Source organism: Arvicanthis niloticus, chromosome 19 (genome assembly GCF_011762505.2).
Source record: "Arvicanthis niloticus isolate mArvNil1 chromosome 19, mArvNil1.pat.X, whole genome shotgun sequence".
Lineage (NCBI taxonomy): Eukaryota > Metazoa > Chordata > Mammalia > Rodentia > Muridae > Arvicanthis > Arvicanthis niloticus.
Window position 1 is genome coordinate 52,646,280 of NC_047676.1, and position 23,464 is coordinate 52,669,743.

The 23,464-nt window shown below is 45.7% G+C and overlaps 1 protein-coding gene across 1 annotated transcript in view; it reads left to right on the forward strand.

The window, feature by feature from the left end:
* Window positions 1–21,459: 21,459 nt before the first annotated feature.
* The window catches only part of Slc30a5 (solute carrier family 30 member 5), a 31,140-nt gene continuing 29,135 nt past the window's right edge, over window positions 21,460–23,464 (forward strand). The window contains exon 1 of the mRNA XM_034523504.2: window positions 21,460–21,816. Coding sequence (XP_034379395.1) covers window positions 21,740–21,816 — 77 coding nt within the window. The 5' untranslated portion in view covers window positions 21,460–21,739. The remainder of the gene's footprint in view (window positions 21,817–23,464) is intronic.

Genomic DNA, 23,464 nt, shown 5'->3' on the forward strand with positions numbered 1-23,464 from the left:
CATCTATAGAGTTAGGCTGCTCCATCTATGGAGTTAGGCTGCTCCATCTATGAAGTTAGGCTGCTCCATCATCTATGGAGTTAGGCTGCTCCATCTATGGAGTTAGGCTGCTCCATCATCTATAGAGTTAGGCTGCTCCATCTAAGGAGTTCGGCTGTCCCATCTATCGAGTTAGGCTGCCCCATCTATGAAGTTAGGCTGCTCGATCATCTATGGAGTTAGGATGCTCAATCTTTGAAGTTAGGCTGCTCTATATTCTATGGAGTTAGGCTGCTTCATCATCTATAAAGTTAGGCTGCTCCATCTATGGAGTTAGGCTGCTCCATCTATGGAGTTAGGCTGCTCAATCTTCTATGGAGTTAGGCTGCTCCATCATCTATAGAGTTAGGCTGCTCCATCTATAAAGTTAGGCTGCTCCATCTATAAAGTTAGGCTGCTCCATCATCTATGGAGTTAGGCTGTTCCATCTACGGAGTTAGGCTGCACCATCTATGGAGTTAGGCTGCTCGATCACCTATGGAATTAGGCTGCTCCATCTATGGAGTTAGGCTGCTCCAACATCTATAGAGTTAGGTTGCTCCATCTATGAAGTTAGGCTGCTCCATCTATGGAGTTAGGCTGCTCCATCTATGAAGTTAGGCTGCTCCATCTATGGAGTTAGGCTGCTCCATCTATGAAGTTAGGCTGCTCGATCATCTATGGAGTTAGGCTGCTCCATCTATGGAGTTAGGCTGCTCCATCATCTATAGAGTTAGGCTGCTCCATCTATGGAGTTAGGCTGCTCCATCATCTATAGAGTTAGGCTGCTCCATCTATGGAGTTAGGCTGCTCCATCTATCGAGTTAGGCTGCTCCATCTATCGAGTTAGGCTGCTCGATCATCTATGGAGTTAGGCTGCTCCATCTATGGAGTTAGGCTGCTCCATCATCTATGGAGTTACGCTGCTCCATCTATGGAGTTAGGCTGCTCCATCATCTATGCGGTTAGGCTGCTCCATCATCTATGGAGTTAGGCTGCTCCATCATCTATGGAGTTAGGCTGCTCCATCATCTATGGAGTTAGGCTGCTCCATCATCTATGGAGTTAAGCTGTTCCATCATCTATGGAGTTTGGCTGCTCCATCTATGGAGTTAGGCTGCTCAATCATATATGGAGTTAGGCTTCTCCATCTATGAAGTTAGGCTGCTCCATCATCTATGGAGTTAGGGTGCTCCATCTATAAAGTTAGGCTCCTCTATATTCTATGGAGTTAGGCTGCTCCATCATCTATAGAGTTAGGCTGCTCCATCTAAAAAGTTCGGCTGTCCCATCTATCGAGTTAGGCTGCCCCATCTATGAAGTTAGGCTGCTCGATCATCTATGGAGTTAGGATGCTCAATCTTTGAAGTTAAGCTGCTCTATATTCTATGGAGTTAGGCTGCTTCATCATCTATAAAGTTAGGCTGCTCCATCTATGGAGTTAGGCTGCTCCATCTATGGAGTTAGGCTGCTCAATCTTCTATGGAGTTAGGTTGCTCCATCATTTATAGAGTTAGGCTGCTCCATCTATAAAGTTAGGCTGCTCCATCTATAAAGTTAGGCTGCTCCATCATCTATGGAGTTAGGCTGTTCCATCTACGGAGTTAGGCTGCTCTATATTCTATGGAGTTAGGCTGCTCCAAAATCTATAGAGTTCGGCTGCTCCATCTATGAAGTTAGGCTGCTCCATCTATCGAGTAAGGCTGCTCCATCTATCGAGTTAGGCTGCTCCATCATCTATGGAGTTAGGCTGCTCCATCATCTATAGAGTTAGGCTGCTCCATCTATAAAGTTAGGCTGCTCGATATTCTTTGGAGTTAGGCTGTTCCATCTACGGAGTTAGGCTGCACCATCTATGGAGTTAGGCTGCTCGATCACCTATGGAGTTAGGCTGTTCCATCTATGAAGTTAGGCTGCTCTATATTCTATGGAGTTAGGCTGCTCCAACATCTATAGAGTTAGGCTGCTCCATCTATGAAGTTAGGCTGCTCCATCTATGAAGTTAGGCTGCTCCATCATCTGTTGAGTTAGGCTGCTCCATCATCTATGGAGTTAGGCTGCTCCAACATCTATAGAGTTAGGCTGCTCCATCTATGAAGTTAGGCTGCTCCATCTATCGAGTTAGGCTGCTCCATCATCTATAGAGTTAGGCTGCTCCATCTATGGAGTTAGGCTGCTCAATCTATCGAGTTAGGCTGCTCCATCTATGGAGTTAGTCTGCTCCATCTATCGAGTTAGGCTGCTCGAGCATCTATGGAGTTAGGATGCTCCATCTATGAAGTTAGGGTGCTTTATATTCTATGGAGTTAGGCTGCTCCATCATCTATAGAGTTAGGCTGCTCCATCTATAAAGTTAGGCTGCTCCATCATCTATGGAGTTAGGCTGCTCGATCACCTATGGAGTTAGGCTGCTCCATCATCTATAGAGTTAGGCTGCTCCATCTATGGAGTTAGGCTGCTCCATCTATGAAGTTAGGCTGCTCCATCATCTATGGAGTTAGGCTGCTCCATCTATCGAGTTAGGCTGCTCGAGCATCTATGGAGTTAGGCTGCTCCATCTATAAAGTTAGGCTGCTTTTTATTCTATGGAGTTAGGCTGCTCCATCTATAAAGTTAGGCTTCTCGATCACCTATGGAGTTAGGCTGTTCCATCTACGAAGTTAGGCTGCTCCATCTATGGAGTTAGTCTGCTCCATCTATCGAGTTAGGCTGCTCGAGCATCTATGGAGTTAGGCTGCTCCATCTATAAAGTTAGGCTGCTTTTTATTCTATGGAGTTAGGCTGCTCCATCATCTATAGAGTTAGGCTGCTCCATCTATAAAGTTAGGCTACTCCATCTATAAAGTTAGGCTTCTCGATCACCTATGGAGTTAGGCTGTTCCATCTACGAAGTTAGGCTGCTCTATATTCTATGGAGTTAGGCTGCTCCAAAATCTATAGAGTTCGGCTGCTCCATCTATGAAGTTAGGCTGCTCCATCTATCGAGTAAGGCTGCTCCATCTATGGAGTTAGGCTGCTCCATCATCTATAGAGTTAGGCTGCTCCATCTATGGAGTTAGGCTGCTCCATCTATGAAGTTAGGCTGCTCCATCATCTATGGAGTTAGGCTGCTCCATCTATGGAGTTAGGCTGCTCCATCATCTATAGAGTTAGGCTGCTCCATCTATGGAGTTAGGCTGCTCAATCTTCTATGGAGTTAGGCTGCTCCATCATCTATAGAGTTAGGCTGCTCCATCTATAAAGTTAGGCTGCTCCATCTATAAAGTTAGGCTGCTCCATCATCTATGGAGTTAGGCTGTTCCATCTACGGAGTTAGGCTGCACCATCTATGGAGTTAGGCTGCTCGATCACCTATGGAGTTAGGCTGTTCCATCTACGAAGTTAGGCTGCTCTATATTCTATAAAGTTAGGCTGCTCCAACATCTATAGAGTTAGGCTGCTCCATCTATGAAGTTAGGCTGCTCCATCTATCGAGTTAGGCTGCTCCATCATCTATAAAGTTAGGCTGCTCCATCTATGGAGTTAGGCTGCTCAATCTATCGAGTTAGGCTGCTCCATCTATCGAGTTAGGCTGCCCCATCTATGAAGTTATGCTGCTCGAGCATCTATGGAGTTAGGATGCTCCATCTATGAAGTTAGGGTGCTTTATATTCTATGGAGTTAGGCTGCTCCATCATCTATGGAGTTAGGCTGCTCCATCTATAAAGTTAGGCTGCTCCATCATCTATGGAGTTAGGCTGTTCCATCTACGGAGTTAGGCTGAACCATCTATGGAGTTAGGCTGCTCCATCTATCGAGTTAGGCTGTTCCATCTATCGAGTTAGGCTGCTCTATATTCTATGGAGTTAGGCTGCTCCATCTATAAAGTTAGGCTGCTCCATCATCTATGGAGTTAGGCTGTTCCATCTACGGAGTTAGGCTGCACCATCTATGGAGTTAGGCTGCTCGATCACCTATGGAGTTAGGCTGTTCCATCTATGAAGTTAGGCTGCTCTATATTCTATGGAGTTAGGCTGCTCCAACATCTATAGAGTTAGGCTGCTCCATCTATGAAGTTAGGCTGCTCCATCTATCGAGTAAGGCTGCTCCATCTATCGAGTTAGGCTGCTCCATCATCTATGGAGTTAGGCTGTTCCATCTACGGAGTTAGGCTGCAACATCTATGGAGTTAGGCTGCTCGATCACCTATGGAGTTAGGCTGCTCCATCTATAAAGTTAGGCTGCTCCATCGTCTATGGAGTTAGGCTGTTCCATCTACGGAGTTAGGCTGCTCCATCTATGGAGTTAGGCTGCTCCATCATCTATAGAGTTAGGCTGCTCCATCATCTATAGAGTTAGGCTGCTCCATCTATGGAGTTAGGCTGCTCCATCTATGAAGTTAGGCTGCTCCATCATCTATGGAGTTAGGCTGCTCCATCTATGGAGTTAGGCTGCTCCATCATCTATAGAGTTAGGCTGCTCCATCTAAGGAGTTCGGCTGTCCCATCTATCGAGTTAGGCTGCCCCATCTATGAAGTTAGGCTGCTCGATCATCTATGGAGTTAGGATGCTCAATCTTTGAAGTTAGGCTGCTCTATATTCTATGGAGTTAGGCTGCTTCATCATCTATAAAGTTAGGCTGCTCCATCTATGGAGTTAGGCTGCTCCATCTATGGAGTTAGGCTGCTCAATCTTCTATGGAGTTAGGCTGCTCCATCATCTATAGAGTTAGGCTGCTCCATCTATAAAGTTAGGCTGCTCCATCTATAAAGTTAGGCTGCTCCATCATCTATGGAGTTAGGCTGTTCCATCTACGGAGTTAGGCTGCACCATCTATGGAGTTAGGCTGCTCGATCACCTATGGAATTAGGCTGCTCCATCTATGGAGTTAGGCTGCTCCAACATCTATAGAGTTAGGTTGCTCCATCTATGAAGTTAGGCTGCTCCATCTATGGAGTTAGGCTGCTCCATCTATGAAGTTAGGCTGCTCCATCTATGGAGTTAGGCTGCTCCATCTATGAAGTTAGGCTGCTCGATCATCTATGGAGTTAGGCTGCTCCATCTATGGAGTTAGGCTGCTCCATCATCTATAGAGTTAGGCTGCTCCATCTATGGAGTTAGGCTGCTCCATCATCTATAGAGTTAGGCTGCTCCATCTATGGAGTTAGGCTGCTCCATCTATCGAGTTAGGCTGCTCCATCTATCGAGTTAGGCTGCTCGATCATCTATGGAGTTAGGCTGCTCCATCTATGGAGTTAGGCTGCTCCATCATCTATGGAGTTACGCTGCTCCATCTATGGAGTTAGGCTGCTCCATCATCTATGCGGTTAGGCTGCTCCATCATCTATGGAGTTAGGCTGCTCCATCATCTATGGAGTTAGGCTGCTCCATCATCTATGGAGTTAGGCTGCTCCATCATCTATGGAGTTAAGCTGTTCCATCATCTATGGAGTTTGGCTGCTCCATCTATGGAGTTAGGCTGCTCAATCATATATGGAGTTAGGCTTCTCCATCTATGAAGTTAGGCTGCTCCATCATCTATGGAGTTAGGGTGCTCCATCTATAAAGTTAGGCTCCTCTATATTCTATGGAGTTAGGCTGCTCCATCATCTATAGAGTTAGGCTGCTCCATCTAAAAAGTTCGGCTGTCCCATCTATCGAGTTAGGCTGCCCCATCTATGAAGTTAGGCTGCTCGATCATCTATGGAGTTAGGATGCTCAATCTTTGAAGTTAAGCTGCTCTATATTCTATGGAGTTAGGCTGCTTCATCATCTATAAAGTTAGGCTGCTCCATCTATGGAGTTAGGCTGCTCCATCTATGGAGTTAGGCTGCTCAATCTTCTATGGAGTTAGGTTGCTCCATCATTTATAGAGTTAGGCTGCTCCATCTATAAAGTTAGGCTGCTCCATCTATAAAGTTAGGCTGCTCCATCATCTATGGAGTTAGGCTGTTCCATCTACGGAGTTAGGCTGCTCTATATTCTATGGAGTTAGGCTGCTCCAAAATCTATAGAGTTCGGCTGCTCCATCTATGAAGTTAGGCTGCTCCATCTATCGAGTAAGGCTGCTCCATCTATCGAGTTAGGCTGCTCCATCATCTATGGAGTTAGGCTGCTCCATCATCTATAGAGTTAGGCTGCTCCATCTATAAAGTTAGGCTGCTCGATATTCTTTGGAGTTAGGCTGTTCCATCTACGGAGTTAGGCTGCACCATCTATGGAGTTAGGCTGCTCGATCACCTATGGAGTTAGGCTGTTCCATCTATGAAGTTAGGCTGCTCTATATTCTATGGAGTTAGGCTGCTCCAACATCTATAGAGTTAGGCTGCTCCATCTATGAAGTTAGGCTGCTCCATCTATGAAGTTAGGCTGCTCCATCATCTGTTGAGTTAGGCTGCTCCATCATCTATGGAGTTAGGCTGCTCCAACATCTATAGAGTTAGGCTGCTCCATCTATGAAGTTAGGCTGCTCCATCTATGAAGTTAGGCTGCTCCATCATCTATGGAGTTATGCTGCTCCATCTATGGAATTAGGCTGCTCCATCATCTGTTGAGTTAGGCTGCTCCATCATCTATGGAGTTAGGCTGCTCCATCTATGGAGTTAGGCTGCTCCATCATCTATAGAGTTAGGCTGCTCCATCTAAGGAGTTCGGCTGTCCCATCTATCGAGTTAGGCTGCCCCATCTATGAAGTTAGGCTGCTCGATCATCTATGGAGTTAGGATGCTCAATCTTTGAAGTTAGGCTGCTCTATATTCTATGGAGTTAGGCTGCTTCATCATCTATAAAGTTAGGCTGCTCCATCTATGGAGTTAGGCTGCTCCATCTATGGAGTTAGGCTGCTCAATCTTCTATGGAGTTAGGCTGCTCCATCATCTATAGAGTTAGGCTGCTCCATCTATAAAGTTAGGCTGCTCCATCTATAAAGTTAGGCTGCTCCATCATCTATGGAGTTAGGCTGTTCCATCTACGGAGTTAGGCTGCACCATCTATGGAGTTAGGCTGCTCGATCACCTATGGAGTTAGGCTGTTCCATCTATGAAGTTAGGCTGCTCTATATTCTATGGAGTTAGGCTGCTCCAACATCTATAGAGTTAGGCTGCTCCATCTATGAAGTTAGGCTGCTCCATCTATCGAGTAAGGCTGCTCCATCTATCGAGTTAGGCTGCTCCATCATCTATGGAGTTAGGCTGTTCCATCTACGGAGTTAGGCTGCAACATCTATGGAGTTAGGCTGCTCGATCACCTATGGAGTTAGGCTGCTCCATCTATGAAGTTAGGCTGCTTTATATTCGATGGACTTAGGCTGCTCCATCATCTATAGAGTTAGGCTGCTCCATCTATAAAGTTAGGCTGCTCCATCGTCTATGGAGTTAGGCTGTTCCATCTACGGAGTTAGGCTGCTCCATCTATGGAGTTAGGCTGTTCCATCATCTATAGAGTTAGGCTGCTCCATCTATGGAGTTAGGCTGCTCCATCATCTATAGAGTTAGGCTGCTCCATCATCTATAGAGTTAGGCTGCTCCATCTATGGAGTTAGGCTGCTCCATCATCTATAGAGTTAGGCTGCTCCATCTATGGAGTTAGGCTGCTCGATCACCTATGGAGTTAGGCTGCCCCATCTATGAAGTTAGGCTGCTCGAGCATCTATGGAGTTAGGCTGCTCCATCTATGAAGTTAGGCTGCTTTATATTCTATGGAGTTAGGCTGCTCCATCATCTATAGAGTTAGGCTGCTCCATCTATGAAGTTAGGCTGCTCCATCTATAGAGTTAGGCTGCTCCATCTATAAAGTTAGGCTGCTCCATCATCTATGGAGTTAGGCTGTTCCATCTACGGAGTTAGGCTGCTCCATCTATGGAGTCAGCCTGCTCGATCACCTATGGAGTTAGGCTGCTCCATCTATGGAGTTAGGCTGCTCTATATTCTATGGAGTTAGGCTGCTTCATCATCTATAAAGTTAGGCTGCTCCATCTATGGAGTTAGGCTGCTCCATCTATGGAGTTAGGTTGCTCAATCTTCTATGGAGTTAGGCTGCTCCATCATCTATAGAGTTAGGCTGCTCCATCTATAAAGTTAGGCTGCTCCATCTATAAAGTTAGGCTGCTCCATCTATAAAGTTAGGCTGCTCCATCTATAAAGTTAGGCTGCTCCATCATCTATGGAGTTAGGCTGTTCCATCTACGGAGTTAGGCTGCACCATCTATGGAGTTAGGCTGCTCGATCACCTATGGAGTTAGGCTGTTCCATCTACGAAGTTAGGCTGCTCTATATTCTATGGAGTTAGGCTGCTCCAACATCTATAGAGTTAGGCTGCTCCATCTATGAAGTTAGGCTGCTCCATCTATCGAGTTAGGCTGCTCCATCATCTATGGAGTTAGGCTGCTCCATCTATGGAGTTAGGCTGCTCCATCTATCGAGTTAGGCTGCTCCATCATCTATAGAGTTAGGCTGCTCCATCTATGGAGTTAGGCTGCTCCATCTATGGAGTTAGGCTGCTCCATCTATGAAGTTAGGCTGCTTTATATTCTATGGAGTTAGGCTGCTCCATCATCTATAGAGTTAGGCTGCTCCATCTATAAAGTTAGGCTGCTCCATCATCTATGGAGTTAGGCTGTTCCATCTACGGAGTTAGGCTGCACCATCTATGGAGTTAGGCTGCTCGATCACCTATGGAGTTAGGCTGCTCCATCTATGGAGTTAGGCTGCTCCATCATCTATGGAGTTAGGCTGCTCCATCTATGAAGTTAGGCTGCTCAATCTTCTATGGAGTTAGGCTGCTCCATCTATAGAGTTAGGCTGCTCCATCTATGAAGTTAGGCTGCTCCATCTATGAAGTTAGGCTGCTCCATCATCTATGGAGTTAGGCTGCTCCATCTATGGAGTTAGGCTGCTCCAACATCTATAAAGTTAGGCTGCTCCATCTATGAAGTTAGGCTGCTCCATTTATGAAGTTAGGCTGCTCCATCATCTATGGAGTTAGGCTGCTCCATCTATGGAGTTAGGCTGCTCCATCTATGGAGTTAGGCTGCTCCATCTATCTAGTTAGGCTGCTCCATCTATCGAGTTAGGCTGCTTTATATTCTATGAAGTTAGGCTGCTCCATCATCTATGGAGTTAGGCTGTTCCATCTACGGAGTTAGGCTGCACCATCTATGGAGTTAGGCTGCTCCATCTATCGAGTTAGGCTGCTCCATCATCTATGGAGTTACGCTGCTCCATCTATGGAGTTAGGCTGCTCCATCTATGGAGTTAGGCTGCTCCATCATCTATAGAGTTAGGCTGCTCCATCTATGGAGTTAGGCTGCTCCATCTATGGAGTTAGGCTGCTCCATCTATGGAGTTAGGCTGCTCCATCTATGGAGTTAGGCTGCTCCATCTATCGAGTTAGGCTGCTCCATCTATCGAGTTAGGCTGCTCGATCATCTATGGAGTTAGGCTGCTCCATCTATGAAGTTAGGCTCCTCTATATTCTATGGAGTTAGGCTGCGCCATCATCTATAGCGTTAGGCTGCTCCATCTATGGAGTTAGGCTGCTCCATCTATAAAGTTAGGCTGCTCCATCATCTATGGAGTTAGGCTGCTCCATCATCTATAGAGTTAGGCTGCTCCATCTATGGAGTTAGGCTTCTCCATCTATCGAGTTAGGCTGCTCCATCTATGGAGTTAGGCTGCTCCATCTATCGAGTTAGGCTGCTCCATCTATCGAGTTAGGCTGCTCGATCATCTATGGAGTTAGGCTGCTCCATCTATGAAGTTAAGCAACTCTATATTCTATGAAGTTAGGCTGCTCCATAATTTATAGAGTTAGGCTGCTCCATCTATGGAGTTAGGCTGCTCCATTTATAAAGTTAGGCTGCTCCATCATCTATGGAGTTAGGCTGCTCCATAGATGAAGTTAGGCTGCTCCATATATGGAGTTAGGCTGTTCCATCTATCGAGTTAGGCTGCTCCATTAATCGAGTTAGGCTGCTCAATAATCTATGGAGTTAGGCTGCTCCATCTATGAAGTTAAGCTGCTCTATATTCTATGGAGTTAGGCTGCTCCATAATCTATAGAGTTAGGCTGCTCCATCTATGGAGTTAGGCTGCTCCATTTATAAATTTAGGATGCTCCATCATCTATAGAGTTAGGCTGCTCCATCTATCGAGTTAGGCTGCTCCATCTATGGATTTAGGCTGCTCAATCTTCTATGGAGTTAGGCTGCTCCATCTATGAAGTTAGGCAACTCCATCATCTATGGAGTTAGGCTGCTCCATCTATGGAGTTAGGCTGCTCCATCATCTATGGAGTTATGCTGCTCCATCATCTTTAGAGTTAGGCCTCTCCATCATCTATGGAGTTAGGCTGCTCCATCATCTATGGAGTTAGGCTGCTCCATCTATCGAGTTAGGCTGCTCCATCTATCGAGTTAGGCTGCTCGAGCATCTATGGAGTTAGGCTGCTCCATCTATGAAGTTAGGCTGCTTTATATTCTATGGAGTTAGGCTGCTCCATCATCTATAGAGTTAGGCTGCTCCATCTATAAAGTTAGGCTGCTCCATAATCTATGGAGTTAGGCTGTTCCATCTACGGAGTTAGGCTGCACCATCTATGGAGTTAGGCTGCTCTATCACCTATGGAGTTAGGCTGTTCCATCTATGGAGTTAGGCTGCTCCAACATCTATAGAGTTAGGCTGCTCCATCTATGAAGTTAGGCTGCTCCATCTATGGAGTTAGGCTGCTCCATTTATAAAGTTAGGCTGCTCCATCATCTATAGAGTTAGGCTGCTCCATCTATGGAGTTAGGCTGCTCCATCTATCGAGTTAGGCTGCTCCATCTATCGAGTTAGGCTGCTCGATCATCTATGGAGTTAGGCTGCTCCATCTATGGATTTAGGCTGCTCAATCTTCTATGGAGTTAGGCTGCTCCATCTATGGAGTTAGGCTGCTCCATCATCTATGGAGTTAGGCTGCTCCATCATCTATGGAGTTATGATGCTCCATCATCTTTAGAGTTAGGCTGCTCCATCATCTATGGAGTTAGGCTGCTCCATCATCTATGGAGTTACGCTGCTCCATCTTTCGAGTTAGGCTGCTCCATCTATCGAGTTAGGCTGCTCCATCATCTATGGAGTTAGGCTGTTCCATCTACGGAGTTAGGCTGCACCATCTATGGAGTTAGGCTGCTTTATCATCTATGGAGTTAGGCTGTTCCATCTATGAAATTAGGCTGCTCTATATTCCATGGAGTTAGGCTGCTCCAACATCTATAGAGTTAGGCTGCTCCATCTATGAAGTTAGGCTGCTCCATCTATGGAGTTAGGCTGCTCCATCATCTATGGAGTTAGGCTGCTCCATCTATGGAGTTAGGCTGCTCCATCATCTATAGAGTTAGGCTGCTCCATCTATGGAGTTAGGCTGCTCCATCTATGGAGTTAGGCTGCTCCATCATCTATAGAGTTAGGCTGCTCCATCTAAGGAGTTCGGCTGTCCCATCTATCGAGTTAGGCTGCCCCATCTATGAAGTTAGGCTGCTCGATCATCTATGGAGTTAGGCTGCTCAATCTTTGAAGTTAGGCTGCTCTATATTCTATGGAGTTAGGCTGCTTCATCATCTATAAAGTTAGGCTGCTCCATCTATGGAGTTAGGCTGCTCCATCTATGGAGTTAGGCTGCTCAATCTTCTATGGAGTTAGGCTGCTCCATCATCTATAGAGTTAGGCTGCTCCATCTATAAAGTTAGGCTGCTCCATCTATAAAGTTAGGCTGCTCCATCATCTATGGAGTTAGGCTGTTCCATCTACGGAGTTAGGCGGCACCATCTATGGAGTTAGGCTGCTCGATCACCTATGGAGTTAGGCTGTTCCATCTACGAAGTTAGGCTGCTCTATATTCTATGGAGTTAGGCTGCTCCAAAATCTATTAAGTTAGGCTGCTCCATCTATGAAGTTAGACTGCTCCATCTATGGAGTTAGGCTGTTCCATCATCTATAGAGTTAGGCTGCTCCATCTATGGAGTTAGGCTGCTCCATCTATCGAGTTAGGCTGCTCGAGCATCTATGGAGTTAGGCTGCTCCATCTATGAAGTTAGGCTGCTTTATATTCTATGGAGTTAGGCTGCTCCATCATCTATAGAGTTAGGATGCTCCATCTATAAAGTTAGGCTGCTCCATCATCTATGGAGTTAGGCTGCTCCATCTATGAAGTTAGGCTGCTTTATATTCTATGGAGTTAGGCTGCTCCATCATCTATAGAGTTAGGATGCTCCATCTATAAAGTTAGGCTGCTCCATCATCTATGGAGTTAGGCTGTTCCATCTAGGGAGTTAGGCTGCTCCATCATCTATAGAGTTAGGCTGCACCATCTATGGAGTTAGGCTGCTCGATCACCTATGGAGTTAGGCTGTTCCATCTACGGAGTTAGGCTGCTCCATCATCTATAGAGTTAGGCTGCTCCATCTATGAAGTTAGGCTGCTCCATCATCTATGGAGTTAGGCTGCTCCATCTATGGAGTTAGGCTGCTCCATCTATAGAGTTAGGCTGTTCCATCATCTATAGAGTTAGGCTGCTCCATCTATGGAGTTAGGCTGCTCCATCATCTATAGAGTTAGGCTGCTCCATCTATGGAGTTAGACTGCTCCATCTATCGAGTTAGGGTGCTCCATCTATGAAGTTAGGCTCCTCTATATTCTATGGAGTTAGGCTGCGCCATCATCTATAGAGTTAGGCTGCTCCATCTATGGAGTTAGGCTGCTCCATCTATAAAGTTAGGCTGCTCCATCATCTATGGAGTTAGGCTGCTCCATAGATGAAGTTAGGCTGCTCCATATATGGAGTTAGGCTGCTCCATCATCTATAGAGTTAGGCTGCTCCATCTATGGAGTTAGGCTTCTCCATCTATCGAGTTAGGCTGCTCCATCTATGGAGTTAGGCTGCTCCATCTATCGAGTTAGGCTGCTCCATTTATCGTGTTAGGCTGCTCAATAATCTATGGAGTTAGGCTGCTCCATCTATGAAGTTAAGCTGCTCTATATTCTATCGAGTTAGGCTGCTCCATAATCTATAGAGTTAGGTTGCTCCATCTATAAAGTTAGGCTGCTCCATTTATAAAGTTAGGCTGCTCCATCATCTATAGAGTTAGGCTGCTCCATCTATGGAGTTAGGCTGCTCCATCTATAGAGTTAGGCTGTTCCATCATCTATAGAGTTAGGCTGCTCCATCTATGGAGTTAGGCTGCTCCATCATCTATAGAGTTAGGCTGCTCCATCTATGGAGTTAGGCTGCTCTATCATCTATCAAGTTAGGCTCCTCCATCTATGAAGTTAGGCTGCTCCATCTATTTAGTTAGGCTGCTCCATCATCTATGGAGTTAGGGTGCTCCATCTATAAAGTTAGGCTGCTCTATATTCTATGGAGTTAGGCTGCTCCATCATCTATAGAGTTAGGCTGCTCCATCTATGGAGTTAGGCTGCTCCATCTATAAAGTTAGGCTGCTCCATCATCTATGGAGTTAGGCTGCTCCATAGATGAAGTTAGGCTGCTCCATCTATGGAGTTATGCTGCTCCATCATATATGGAGTTAGGCTGCTCCATCATCTATGGAGTTAGGCTGCTCCATCTATAAAGTTATGCTGCTCCATCATCTGTGGAGTTAGGCTGTTCCATCTATCGAGTTAGGCTGCTCCATCTATGGAGTTAGGCTGCTCGATCATCTATGGAGTTAGGCTGCTCCATCTATAAAGTTAGGCTGCTCCATCATCTATTGAGTTAGGCTCCTCCATCTATGAAGTTAGGCTGCTCCATCTATGGAGTTAGGCTGCATCATCTATGGAGTTAGGCTGCTCCATCTATGAAGTTAGGCTGCTCCATCTATGGAGTTAGGCTGCTCAATCATCTATGGAGTTAGGCTGCATCATCTATGGAGTTAGGCTGCTCCATCTATGAAGTTAGGCTGCTCTATATACTATGGAGTTAGGCTGCTCCATCATCTATAGAGTTAGGCTGTATCATCTATGGAGTTAGGCTGCTCCATCTATAAAGTTAGGCTGCTCCATCTATGGAGTGAGGCTGCACCATCTATGGAGTTAGGCTGCTCCATCATCTACAGAGTTAGGCTGCTCCATCTATGAAGTTAGACTGCTCCACTTATGGAGTTAGGCTGCTCCTTCTATGGAGTTAGGCTGCTCCATCATCTATAGAGTTAGGCTGCATCATCTATGGAGTTAGTCTGCTTCATCTATAAAGTTAGGCTGCTCCATCATCTATGGAGTTAGGCTGTTCCATCTATGGAGTTAGGCTGCTCGATCACCTATGGAGTTAGGCTGCTCCATCTATTAAGTTAGGCTGCTCCATCATCTATGGACTTAGGCTGCTCCATCTATGGAGTTAGGCTGCTCAATCTATGGAGTTAGGCTGCTCCATCTATGGAGTTAGGCTGCTCCATCATCTATTGAGTTAGGCTGCTCCATCTATGAAGTTAGGCTGCTCCATCTATGAAGTTAGACTGCTCCATCTATGGAGTTAGGCTGCCCCATCTATAAAGTTAGGCTGCTCTATATTCTATGGAGTTAGGCTGCTCCATCTATAAAGTTATGCTGCTCCATCATCTATGGAGTTAGGCTGCACCATCTATAGAGTTAGGCTGCTCGATCACCTATGGAGTTAGGCTGCTCCATCTCTATAGAGTTAGGCTGCTCCATCTATAAAGTTAGGCTGCTCCATCATCTATGAAGTTAGGCTCCCATGGAAGGAGGAAAGGTCATAGCGCCTCCAACCTAGACAAAGAACTTCAGACAACTGGGGGACTCTGAGAGAAGGTGGAGAGTCCCCAGTTCGTTGTCCAAATGTCAAGCAGTCAGCCCTGAGATTATATACATACAGAAAATATTACACAGACTCAGTAAGTTGTATATAGGAATGTATGTATGTATGTATGTAATGACAAAGAAATAAGGCCATGGGGCTGGTGAGATGGCTCAATGGTTAAGAACACTGACTGCTCTTCCAGAGGTCCTGAGTTCGATTCCCAGCAACCACATGGTGGTTCATAACCATCTATAATGAGATCTGATGCCCTTCTCTGGTGTGTCTGAAGACAGCTACAGTGTACTCATATACATAAAAATAAATAAATCTTTAAAAAAAAGAAAAATACAAATAAAAATAGCATCATTCAAAAAAAAAAAAGAAAGAAAGAAAGAAGGCCATGAATTTGGGAGAGAACATGGGGATTTCATGGGATGAAATAGATGTGGGGGAAAGAGAAGAAAGAAGTGGTACAATTATAACATAATTTTTGAAAATACAGAATGGGTATCTGTCAGTGGTGAATCAGAAAATATATAAAATAGTGTTGAAACTATTGAAACCATCCTAAAGTACTCCAGAGAAGAATTTCAGAGATGGAATTTAAATCAAAGGGATTTTCTAAATAACCTTAGACTATTTTTAATGTCAATAAGAAAAACAATGATTCATTGAAAGAAAACTAAGAGGGCCAGCAAGATGGCTCAGCAGGTCCAGGTACTTTCTGCAGAAAGTGATGATCCAAGTTTGACCCCAGAATCCTCACAAAGGTAAAAGGAGAAATTCCTTCAAGTTGTCATCGAACTTCTACTTGGTGACACACATGTGCATGGATGCCAACACACCCAGAGAGAGAGAGAGAGAGAGAGAGAGAGAGAGAGAGAGAAGAAACTGGTGTCTAGGAGAGGAGGGGCTTGGGAAATGATTTTGAAGGTAACGTACATAAAAGCCTGATTTTGGATCCCCAGCACCTACATAAAAATTGAGTACATATCAAAGACAGATAGATCCCCAGATCTCATTGGGCAGCCAACCTAGCCCAATCAATAAGCTACAGATTCAGTAGGAGACTGTGTCTTATCAGGGTAAGATGCCACAGGCCTTTAATCCCAGCACTCAGAAGGCAGAGGCAGGCAGATCTCTGAGTTCAAGACCAGCCTGATCTACAGAGACCATATCATGCTATGATCGGTTTTTTGAAGAGCTGGTCTATTTCAAAATTCAGTTTGATACTCCAGCGAGTGACCTGCTCTGGTTTGGTGTGAGCTTCTGGGACCTAAGCAGAGGCTAGTCTAAAACAAGGGTCCCCATAAACCTTACACTCAATAGAATGATAGTTATCATCTATCACTTAAAACATGGGCAAGGAAAATGCATACGCACATATTTTTGGAGTTCAACATATGCAGTTACACCATTTATTAGCCTATACAATTTTATAAGAAGAGAAAATACAATATATACATGTATGATAATATGTAAGCTGTAACTCTAAAACACTGCTTAGAAAAGAGAGTGATCAACTGTGGTCACATGGGTGTGGGGAAGAGGCAAATAGATCTCAGTTTAAAGCCAGCAAGGTCTACATAGTGTAAGAAACTTTTTTTTTCTATCTGTTTTTCCTAAACCTCTCCCTTCCCTTTGTGTCAATTAACCATTTGTGTCAGAGTATGAGGTTTGTATTTCCACAGATGGCATGACACACCATCACCCATATTGGAGGCCATTTTGGCAAGTGTGTTCACTAACCAGTTTTGGATTTGGTGCAATCTTTTGCCAAGGAAAAAAAAAAATCACCAGTCATCTTGGCCGAGTGTGATGGCACATGTCTTGAATCCCAGCACCAGAGAGGCAGGCAGGTGGATAGTTGTACATCCTGGGCTAGCCTGGACTACACAGTAAGTTCCAGGACAGCTTACATAGTAAAAACCCAGTGAACCACTTTCTCCTTGTTCCTTTTTGTAACACTGAAACTATTGAGTTACAGGCCATGCAGGGCTACATAGTGGGGGTCTCAAAAAAATAAAGAAAGGAAAGAAGAAAAGAAGGAAGGAAGAAAGGAAGGAAGGAAGGAAGGAAAAAGAAAGGAAAGGAATAGAGTCTAAAAGCTTGTAATCTCAGCACTCAGGGTTAAAGTGCAAAGCTGACAAGTTCAAAGGCCTTCCTAAGCAAGATCTCATTTCAGAAATTCAATCTCATGAAAGAAAGAGCAGGAGTTGGCTTTAGGGAGGACTAAAAGGACACACCGTTTTGTATGGACAGCTGATAGCTTGAAGTGTGTACACTTCCTTCCACATGCCTGCATTCTCAAATATTTTATAAAAGAGGGTAGCGTCGTACTCCATGAAGCCTTAGAACAAAGCTAACATGTGAGACAAAAGCCATGTGTGCACTATGGCTCTGGATAGCCCTTAATCTGGTCAGAAAGCCCAATGGGAACTTCAGGACTACTCAGGCCAAGTCTGCAACGCAGCCATTTCCCTCAACCCCTGAAATGGTTGCTGGTTCCCCCACTGAACCCAGATGGGGCAGTGGGGAAGCAAGTTAACCTAAGAAAACTCTACATCTTTCAAATGTCTTATCTTGGAATTACAGTTGTGATGTCATCAGAGGTACCCAGAATCAGGGACCAACCGAAGACAGAGCAGGTTTGCACATGCCATCTCCCTGGAAAGCTCCTGAGGACCTATGTCTGAAGTTGACCTCTGACCCCAACATACACAACTGTGCGTGCATGTGCACCCTGCATGAGACTATCCACACCCATGTGTGCACCCATGAACTCATGGATAAATAGACAAAACATAAAACAAACAAAAAAATATATGAAGCGTTGAAGAGGCAGAAGGATATGTGGTTCTGGGCCAGCCTGGGCAACATGTTAAGACCCTGTGTCTTCCTCAAAAGAAAGTGAAGTGGGACTGGAAATACGGCCCAGGAATAGAGTGGCTGCCCTAGCGTGTGCAAGGCCCTGGTTTGATGCAAGCATCAGGGAGAAGTGGGGTGTGGAAAGTTTAGGAGGGTGAGAGGATAGGAGGTTAATGTATCCAAGGAAGAGCAGCTTCAGAGGAGTTGTGGACGGGAAACCTGACAGAAACAGCCCAGAAGCAGAGAGGAAGGAAGAACATGCAGTCATCAAACGTGTGCTAATGCTAAAGGAAATGTGACGATTCTAACCAAATCAGAACCATCGACTGAATTCAACCCAAGCTCTGCTGAGACGCCAGTGAATCTGCTCACACACGCCATCTTCCCTTGTTCTCTAAGTGCCACAGGAACAGAGCCGGCTCTGGAAAGGCACAGAGCTCACTGCCACCATTGGGATTCCATGAAGAAGTTGCTACAAAAATGAAGGGGGGGGGGGCAGAAATATTTGACATGAACACTTACAATCGCTGTGCTGGGGAGGCTGAGACAGGAGACTTGCCATGAACTCTAGGCCGATCTGACCTGCAAAGCAAGTGCAAGGCTCACCAGGGATGCATGGCAAGACCCTGACTCAAACACAAAACAAGGGGTTGGAACCACGGCTCCATTTGCTGGTCTTGCAGAGAACATGGATTTGGTCTCATATTGGACAGCTCACAACCGCCTATGACTTCAGTTCCAGGGAGTCCCGTGACCTCTTTTATCCCCCTCAGGGACCCACACACATGTGGTACACATACAAACTTCAGGCACTGTGCCCTTTGCTTTTCTTCTGCTGTGATGAAGCACTGAGACCCAAAGCAACTTGAAAGGGTCTGGCTTACAGTGTACGGTCCATCATCGAGTCAAGCCAAGGCAGGACTAGAAGCCGAGGAGGCCACAAAGGAAAAGAAGCACTGCTTGCTAACTTGCTCCCCAGGCTTGCTTAGCTGGCCTTTTCATATCACCCCTAACTGATGGGTAGGATTCCCCTACAGCAATCACTTATCCAGGAAATATCCCACAGACTTGCCTACAGACCAGTCTAATAAAATTAATTCTTCCACTGAGAGTCCCTCTTCCCAGGTGACCCTAGTTCATGTCAATATAATAATAAATAAATATATATATAAATAAATAAATAACCCAGTGCATCCACATAAGCACAGACGGGGCAAAATTTCAAAAATAAAAGTTTTAAATATTTCTTCAAAAATGTTAGATTTTGCTGGGTCTCCTCACCTGACCCATCCATTCTAAGCCAACAGTTGCCCCTAGATACAAAAATAATAATAGATATAATATATGAAGCCTCCTGTGGTGATTTAAGAATGTCTCCCGGAGCCGGGCGGTGGTGGCGCATGCCTTTAACCCCAGCACTTGGGAGGCAGAGGCAGGCAGATTTCTGAGTTCGAGGCTAGGCTGGTCTACAGAGTGAGTTCCAGGACAGCCAGGGCTACACGCTGGAGAGATGGCTCCGTAGGTCGGAAGGCTTGCTGCTCTTGTGGAATACATGGATCTCCACAAACATCTACAACTTGGCACCCACACGGAGGCTCACAGCAGTCTACAACCACAGCTCCTGGAGAACTGACCCTCTCTTCTGATCTCACTGGGCACCAGGCATGCATATGGTATCATGCATGTAGGCAAGAGACTCATACACATAAAATAAAATTAATTTTTAAAAATGATCCCACAGGCTCACACATTGGAACTCTGGTCCCCAGCTGGTAGTGACGTTTGGGTAGGTTTAGGAAGAGTGGCCTTGCTGGAGGAAGTATGTCGCTGGGGATGAGAAGACTCTGGAGGATAAAAAGCCTACTTCTAGTTTGCTCTCTGTGCTTCAAGCTTGTAGCTGAAGATGTGAGCTCTCCTCCTCCATTTCCCGCCACACTTCCTGCCACAACAAACTCCTAACCCTATGGAAGCATAAACCAAATACCCCTTCTTCTATAAGGTACCTAGGCCATGGTGTTTTATACCAACAGAAAAGAAACCCATATACACGATGAGTTTAAAAAACAACAAGGTCCCGATGAAACAACACACACACACACAAAACAATCGAAGTGAGGGTATGTTGTATTGTCAGTCTTTTCCTTGCTTCAAACAGGAGTGTGTGCACCTGTAGCTTCTCCAGACTATCTTTACTGAGGTCTCAGGAATGATTGTCAACCCATGAAATTTTCTCTTTTTTCTTCCCTTCCCTTCCCTTCTCCTCCTCCCCCTCTTCCTCTCTCTCCTTTTTAAACAGGGCCCCTTGTAGCCAGGCAGTCCTTTAAACTCTGAGGATTTCCCTGAAGCCTGACTAAAAGGTTTGTTTGTTTGTTTGTTTGTCTTAATGTATCAATATGAACTCACAAACTCTTCCTCCAGCCTTTCCGGTTTATCAGATGCTATTTGGGAAACCTGAGGAGTCTAACATGTAACACCATCAGCTGAGTCTTGCTCTTAGCTTGCTAAACCTTCTCCACAACAGATTAAAGGTAAATCCTTTGTTATCCTGCTCATATATGTATTGCTTGGACGCTTTGTGTGTGTTCAAATTCAGTAGAATAATATCAACTAATTACGATTTATCCTGCTGAAAAGCCCATTTTCTTATTCAAATCACCAGTCCAAACCTCCCTGAGTAATAATAGTTAACATTTTTCTGTAGTACTACACCCCACTCACTTTCCTCTGAACAGCTCTATAATATAGATATTACTCTTCTGACTTTCCCAGACTGGTGTAGGAGCCTGTAATGACAGCACTTGGGCGACAGAAGCAGGGAGATCAGAGTTCTGAGCAAGTAACTACAATTGTTTATTTCTTTCCTTGTTCCTTTTGAGATAGGATCTCACCTTGGAGCCCTGGCGAGCTTAGAACTCAATATGTAGACCAGACTGGCTTCAATCTGCCTCTGGCTGTAACTGGGATTTCAGACATGCACTACCTTGCTGACCAAGATGCCCACAATTATTAAATACTGAGACTCAGGCCAATAGAGACCCAGGTGCCTGTAATAAATAGCTTTTATATAGATGTGTCTACATTAAGTAATACCATTTCAAGGGCAGAATTGGAGGGAAAAAAATCTGTATTTTCAAAAAGGGGACAAAATTGTTTACAATAGCACATTCGGCGACCTTTCCTTCTGTGTTGGTCTCTCACACACTTGAGCTGGTCAGCCATATCGCCAGTACTCCTGCCCAACAAATCCACAAAGGCAATTGCCTTTCTCCATTTTTTTCAGTAGACATATCTTCCCAGCCTCCCACTCTGTGTTATAGTATCATCAGAAATCCAAAAATAATTATCTCCTTGTGGGAGTCACAGGCACTTAAAAAAAAAAAAAAAACATTTTAGCTTTCTCATTAGAAAAAAAAAAAGTTAATGCACTTCACACATATTTTGAGTTAGTAGCGCCTATATGTGGCTCATGCCTGTAAATTCAATACTCAAGTTTATGAGGCTAGCCTGGGCTACATGCTGAGTTCTAGGCCTACCTGGGCTACAGAGTGAGGCCGTTTGAAAAAGAACCCTGACGCAAAGGGCTAAGCTCTATTTGTTAACACAAAGTGCACTTTTGGGGCACCATCCATTCCAAGCACGAGGAAAACATGCTGTAGCCGAGATGGACCTTAGGTGGCGCTGCAGGAACCGGTAAGGGACTTCTCTAGGAGACTCGAGTAGGGGGCGGGTCGATTGGAGCCTTCTCTGCGGTGGGAGGAGCCTGAGCGGAGAGAAGACACGTGTCCAGCTGCGCGCAGGCGCAGGATTGGTCACTCCCCCGGGAGTGAGGGCTGCCGGGGCGGATGACGTGGCCGGGTAACGTCCCTGCCCGTACAGCCTCCCGGGAACGGCGCTGCCGGAACAGCCCGCGGCCTAGTCCCGCCCAACGTGTGTGTTCCTGCCTGCCGAGCCCCGGCTAGCGGCTGGGACTGCTGAGCCTGCGAGGACGCCGCTGACATGGGGGAGTGACGCGCCTGCGCCCGCGCTTCCGCAGCGGCAGCGAGACATGAGGAGAGCCCGCGGCGCGGGCAGCGGCTCTTGAGCCGGCATGGAGGAGAAGTACGGCGGGGACGCGCGGCCCGGGCCCGGCGGCGGTCTCGGGCCGGTGGACGTGCCCAGCGCCCGGTAAGGAGGGATTCCACGGCCGGCGGCGGTGCTTCCCTGCCTTGCTCGGACCCCGCCGGCTACCTCCGTGGCTTGAGATCGGCGAGCGGGCGGGAGTCTGGGCTCGGGACGCACCGCCTGCCAGTTTCCAGTCCCTAGAGAGAGGATCTGGATGTTCCTCCCTGGCACTTAGGTAACGCAGGGCGTCTTAGCTTGTCCCACGGCTCGCCGAGAGGATATGCGGAAGGTGTCACTGTCTGAGGCAAAGAAACCAAAGTACAAGCCGATGAACTTGCGTGTACAGCACAGCAAACATGCAACCCTGTAATCGAGGAGTTGTTGCGGTGGTTTTGTGGGGGAGGGATGGGGCCTATTTTAATAGAGATGTGTGTTGCCCCTCTCCCCCAAAAACTCATACCGCACAGGGATTCGTAGCGTGAAAATTCTTTTTTACCTTCCCTCCAGCCTAGAGGCAAACGGAGAGTAGTGTACACTGGCACTAGCCAGTTGTGTCCTTCCTGTCCTGTCGTAAGTTCTGAGGTAGTGTTAAAGCCCAACAATTTTGTTCAAACTGGTTATCAGTATGTAGTCTGAGTTTCGTGATTGTTCTTGATGATGTTTTTAGACCTTGGTTACAGCATTACCAGCTAACTTCTGCCTGTGAAAAGACACATATGCTGAATAAAATTTAAACCGACTGCGGGATTTGCAGAATGCATTTGGTTTTCTATTTTCAGCAATTCATTTATAGCATGTCACGTGTTAACCAAGTGACCCATAACAGCTAGATGTAGAAGGGGCTACTGCTATGGATTGGTAATAGAGGGAAGTCCTAGAAGGGACAAGACCAAGTCAGTTCACAAAATTGGAACATGGAGACAGATTAAAGTATCAGATCATTGTTAAATTTCCTGTTAACTCCTGATTTCATAGCAGAGTTGCCATATTTTTAGGAAATACAAGTATTTAGGATTAAAATGTGACATCGTGTACATTTAGGCTGGAGGGAAGGTAAAAAAGAATTTTCACGCTACGAATCCCTGTGTGGTATGAGTTTTTGGGGGAGAGGGGTAACACACATCTCTATCAAATAGTTCAAGGGTTTTGTGTGTGTGTGTGTGTGAGTTGAGACAGTGTGAGTAGTTTAAAAGTGGTTTTACTTAAGAGCCTACTGTCTTAGACAAATATGGTAAGTGCCCTTTGCCAGGTTACCTCCATTATTTGCTTAGCAGAGTTGCCCTTCTATTGTAGATTATTACAGAATTCAGATTTTGGTAGACACTGTGCCTGGTCAACGGCCTTGTTTGTATATATGTGTGAATTATGTGCTGGTGTGGCCTGCTCTATCTATCGATGCCTTATTCCCTGAGCCAGGGTTTCTCACCGAGCCTGGAGGTAGCCTAGCAGCCCCATCCATCCTGCTGTTTCTGCAGTGCAGTGACTGCTGTCCTGGCTTTATGCGAATGCCAGGGGTCCATGCTCACACTTACACAGCAAGTGCTCTTACCCACTGAGCCACTTCTAAAATGTTTATATGTATACATTGTGTGGGCATATTCTCCCTCGTATTCCTCTATGCCCCGCTTCTCTCTTGATGTCTAGAGACTGTGAGTGCCAGCAATGGACACATCTCAAGAAGGAGCTATAAGCTTATACCCAAAATTTAATA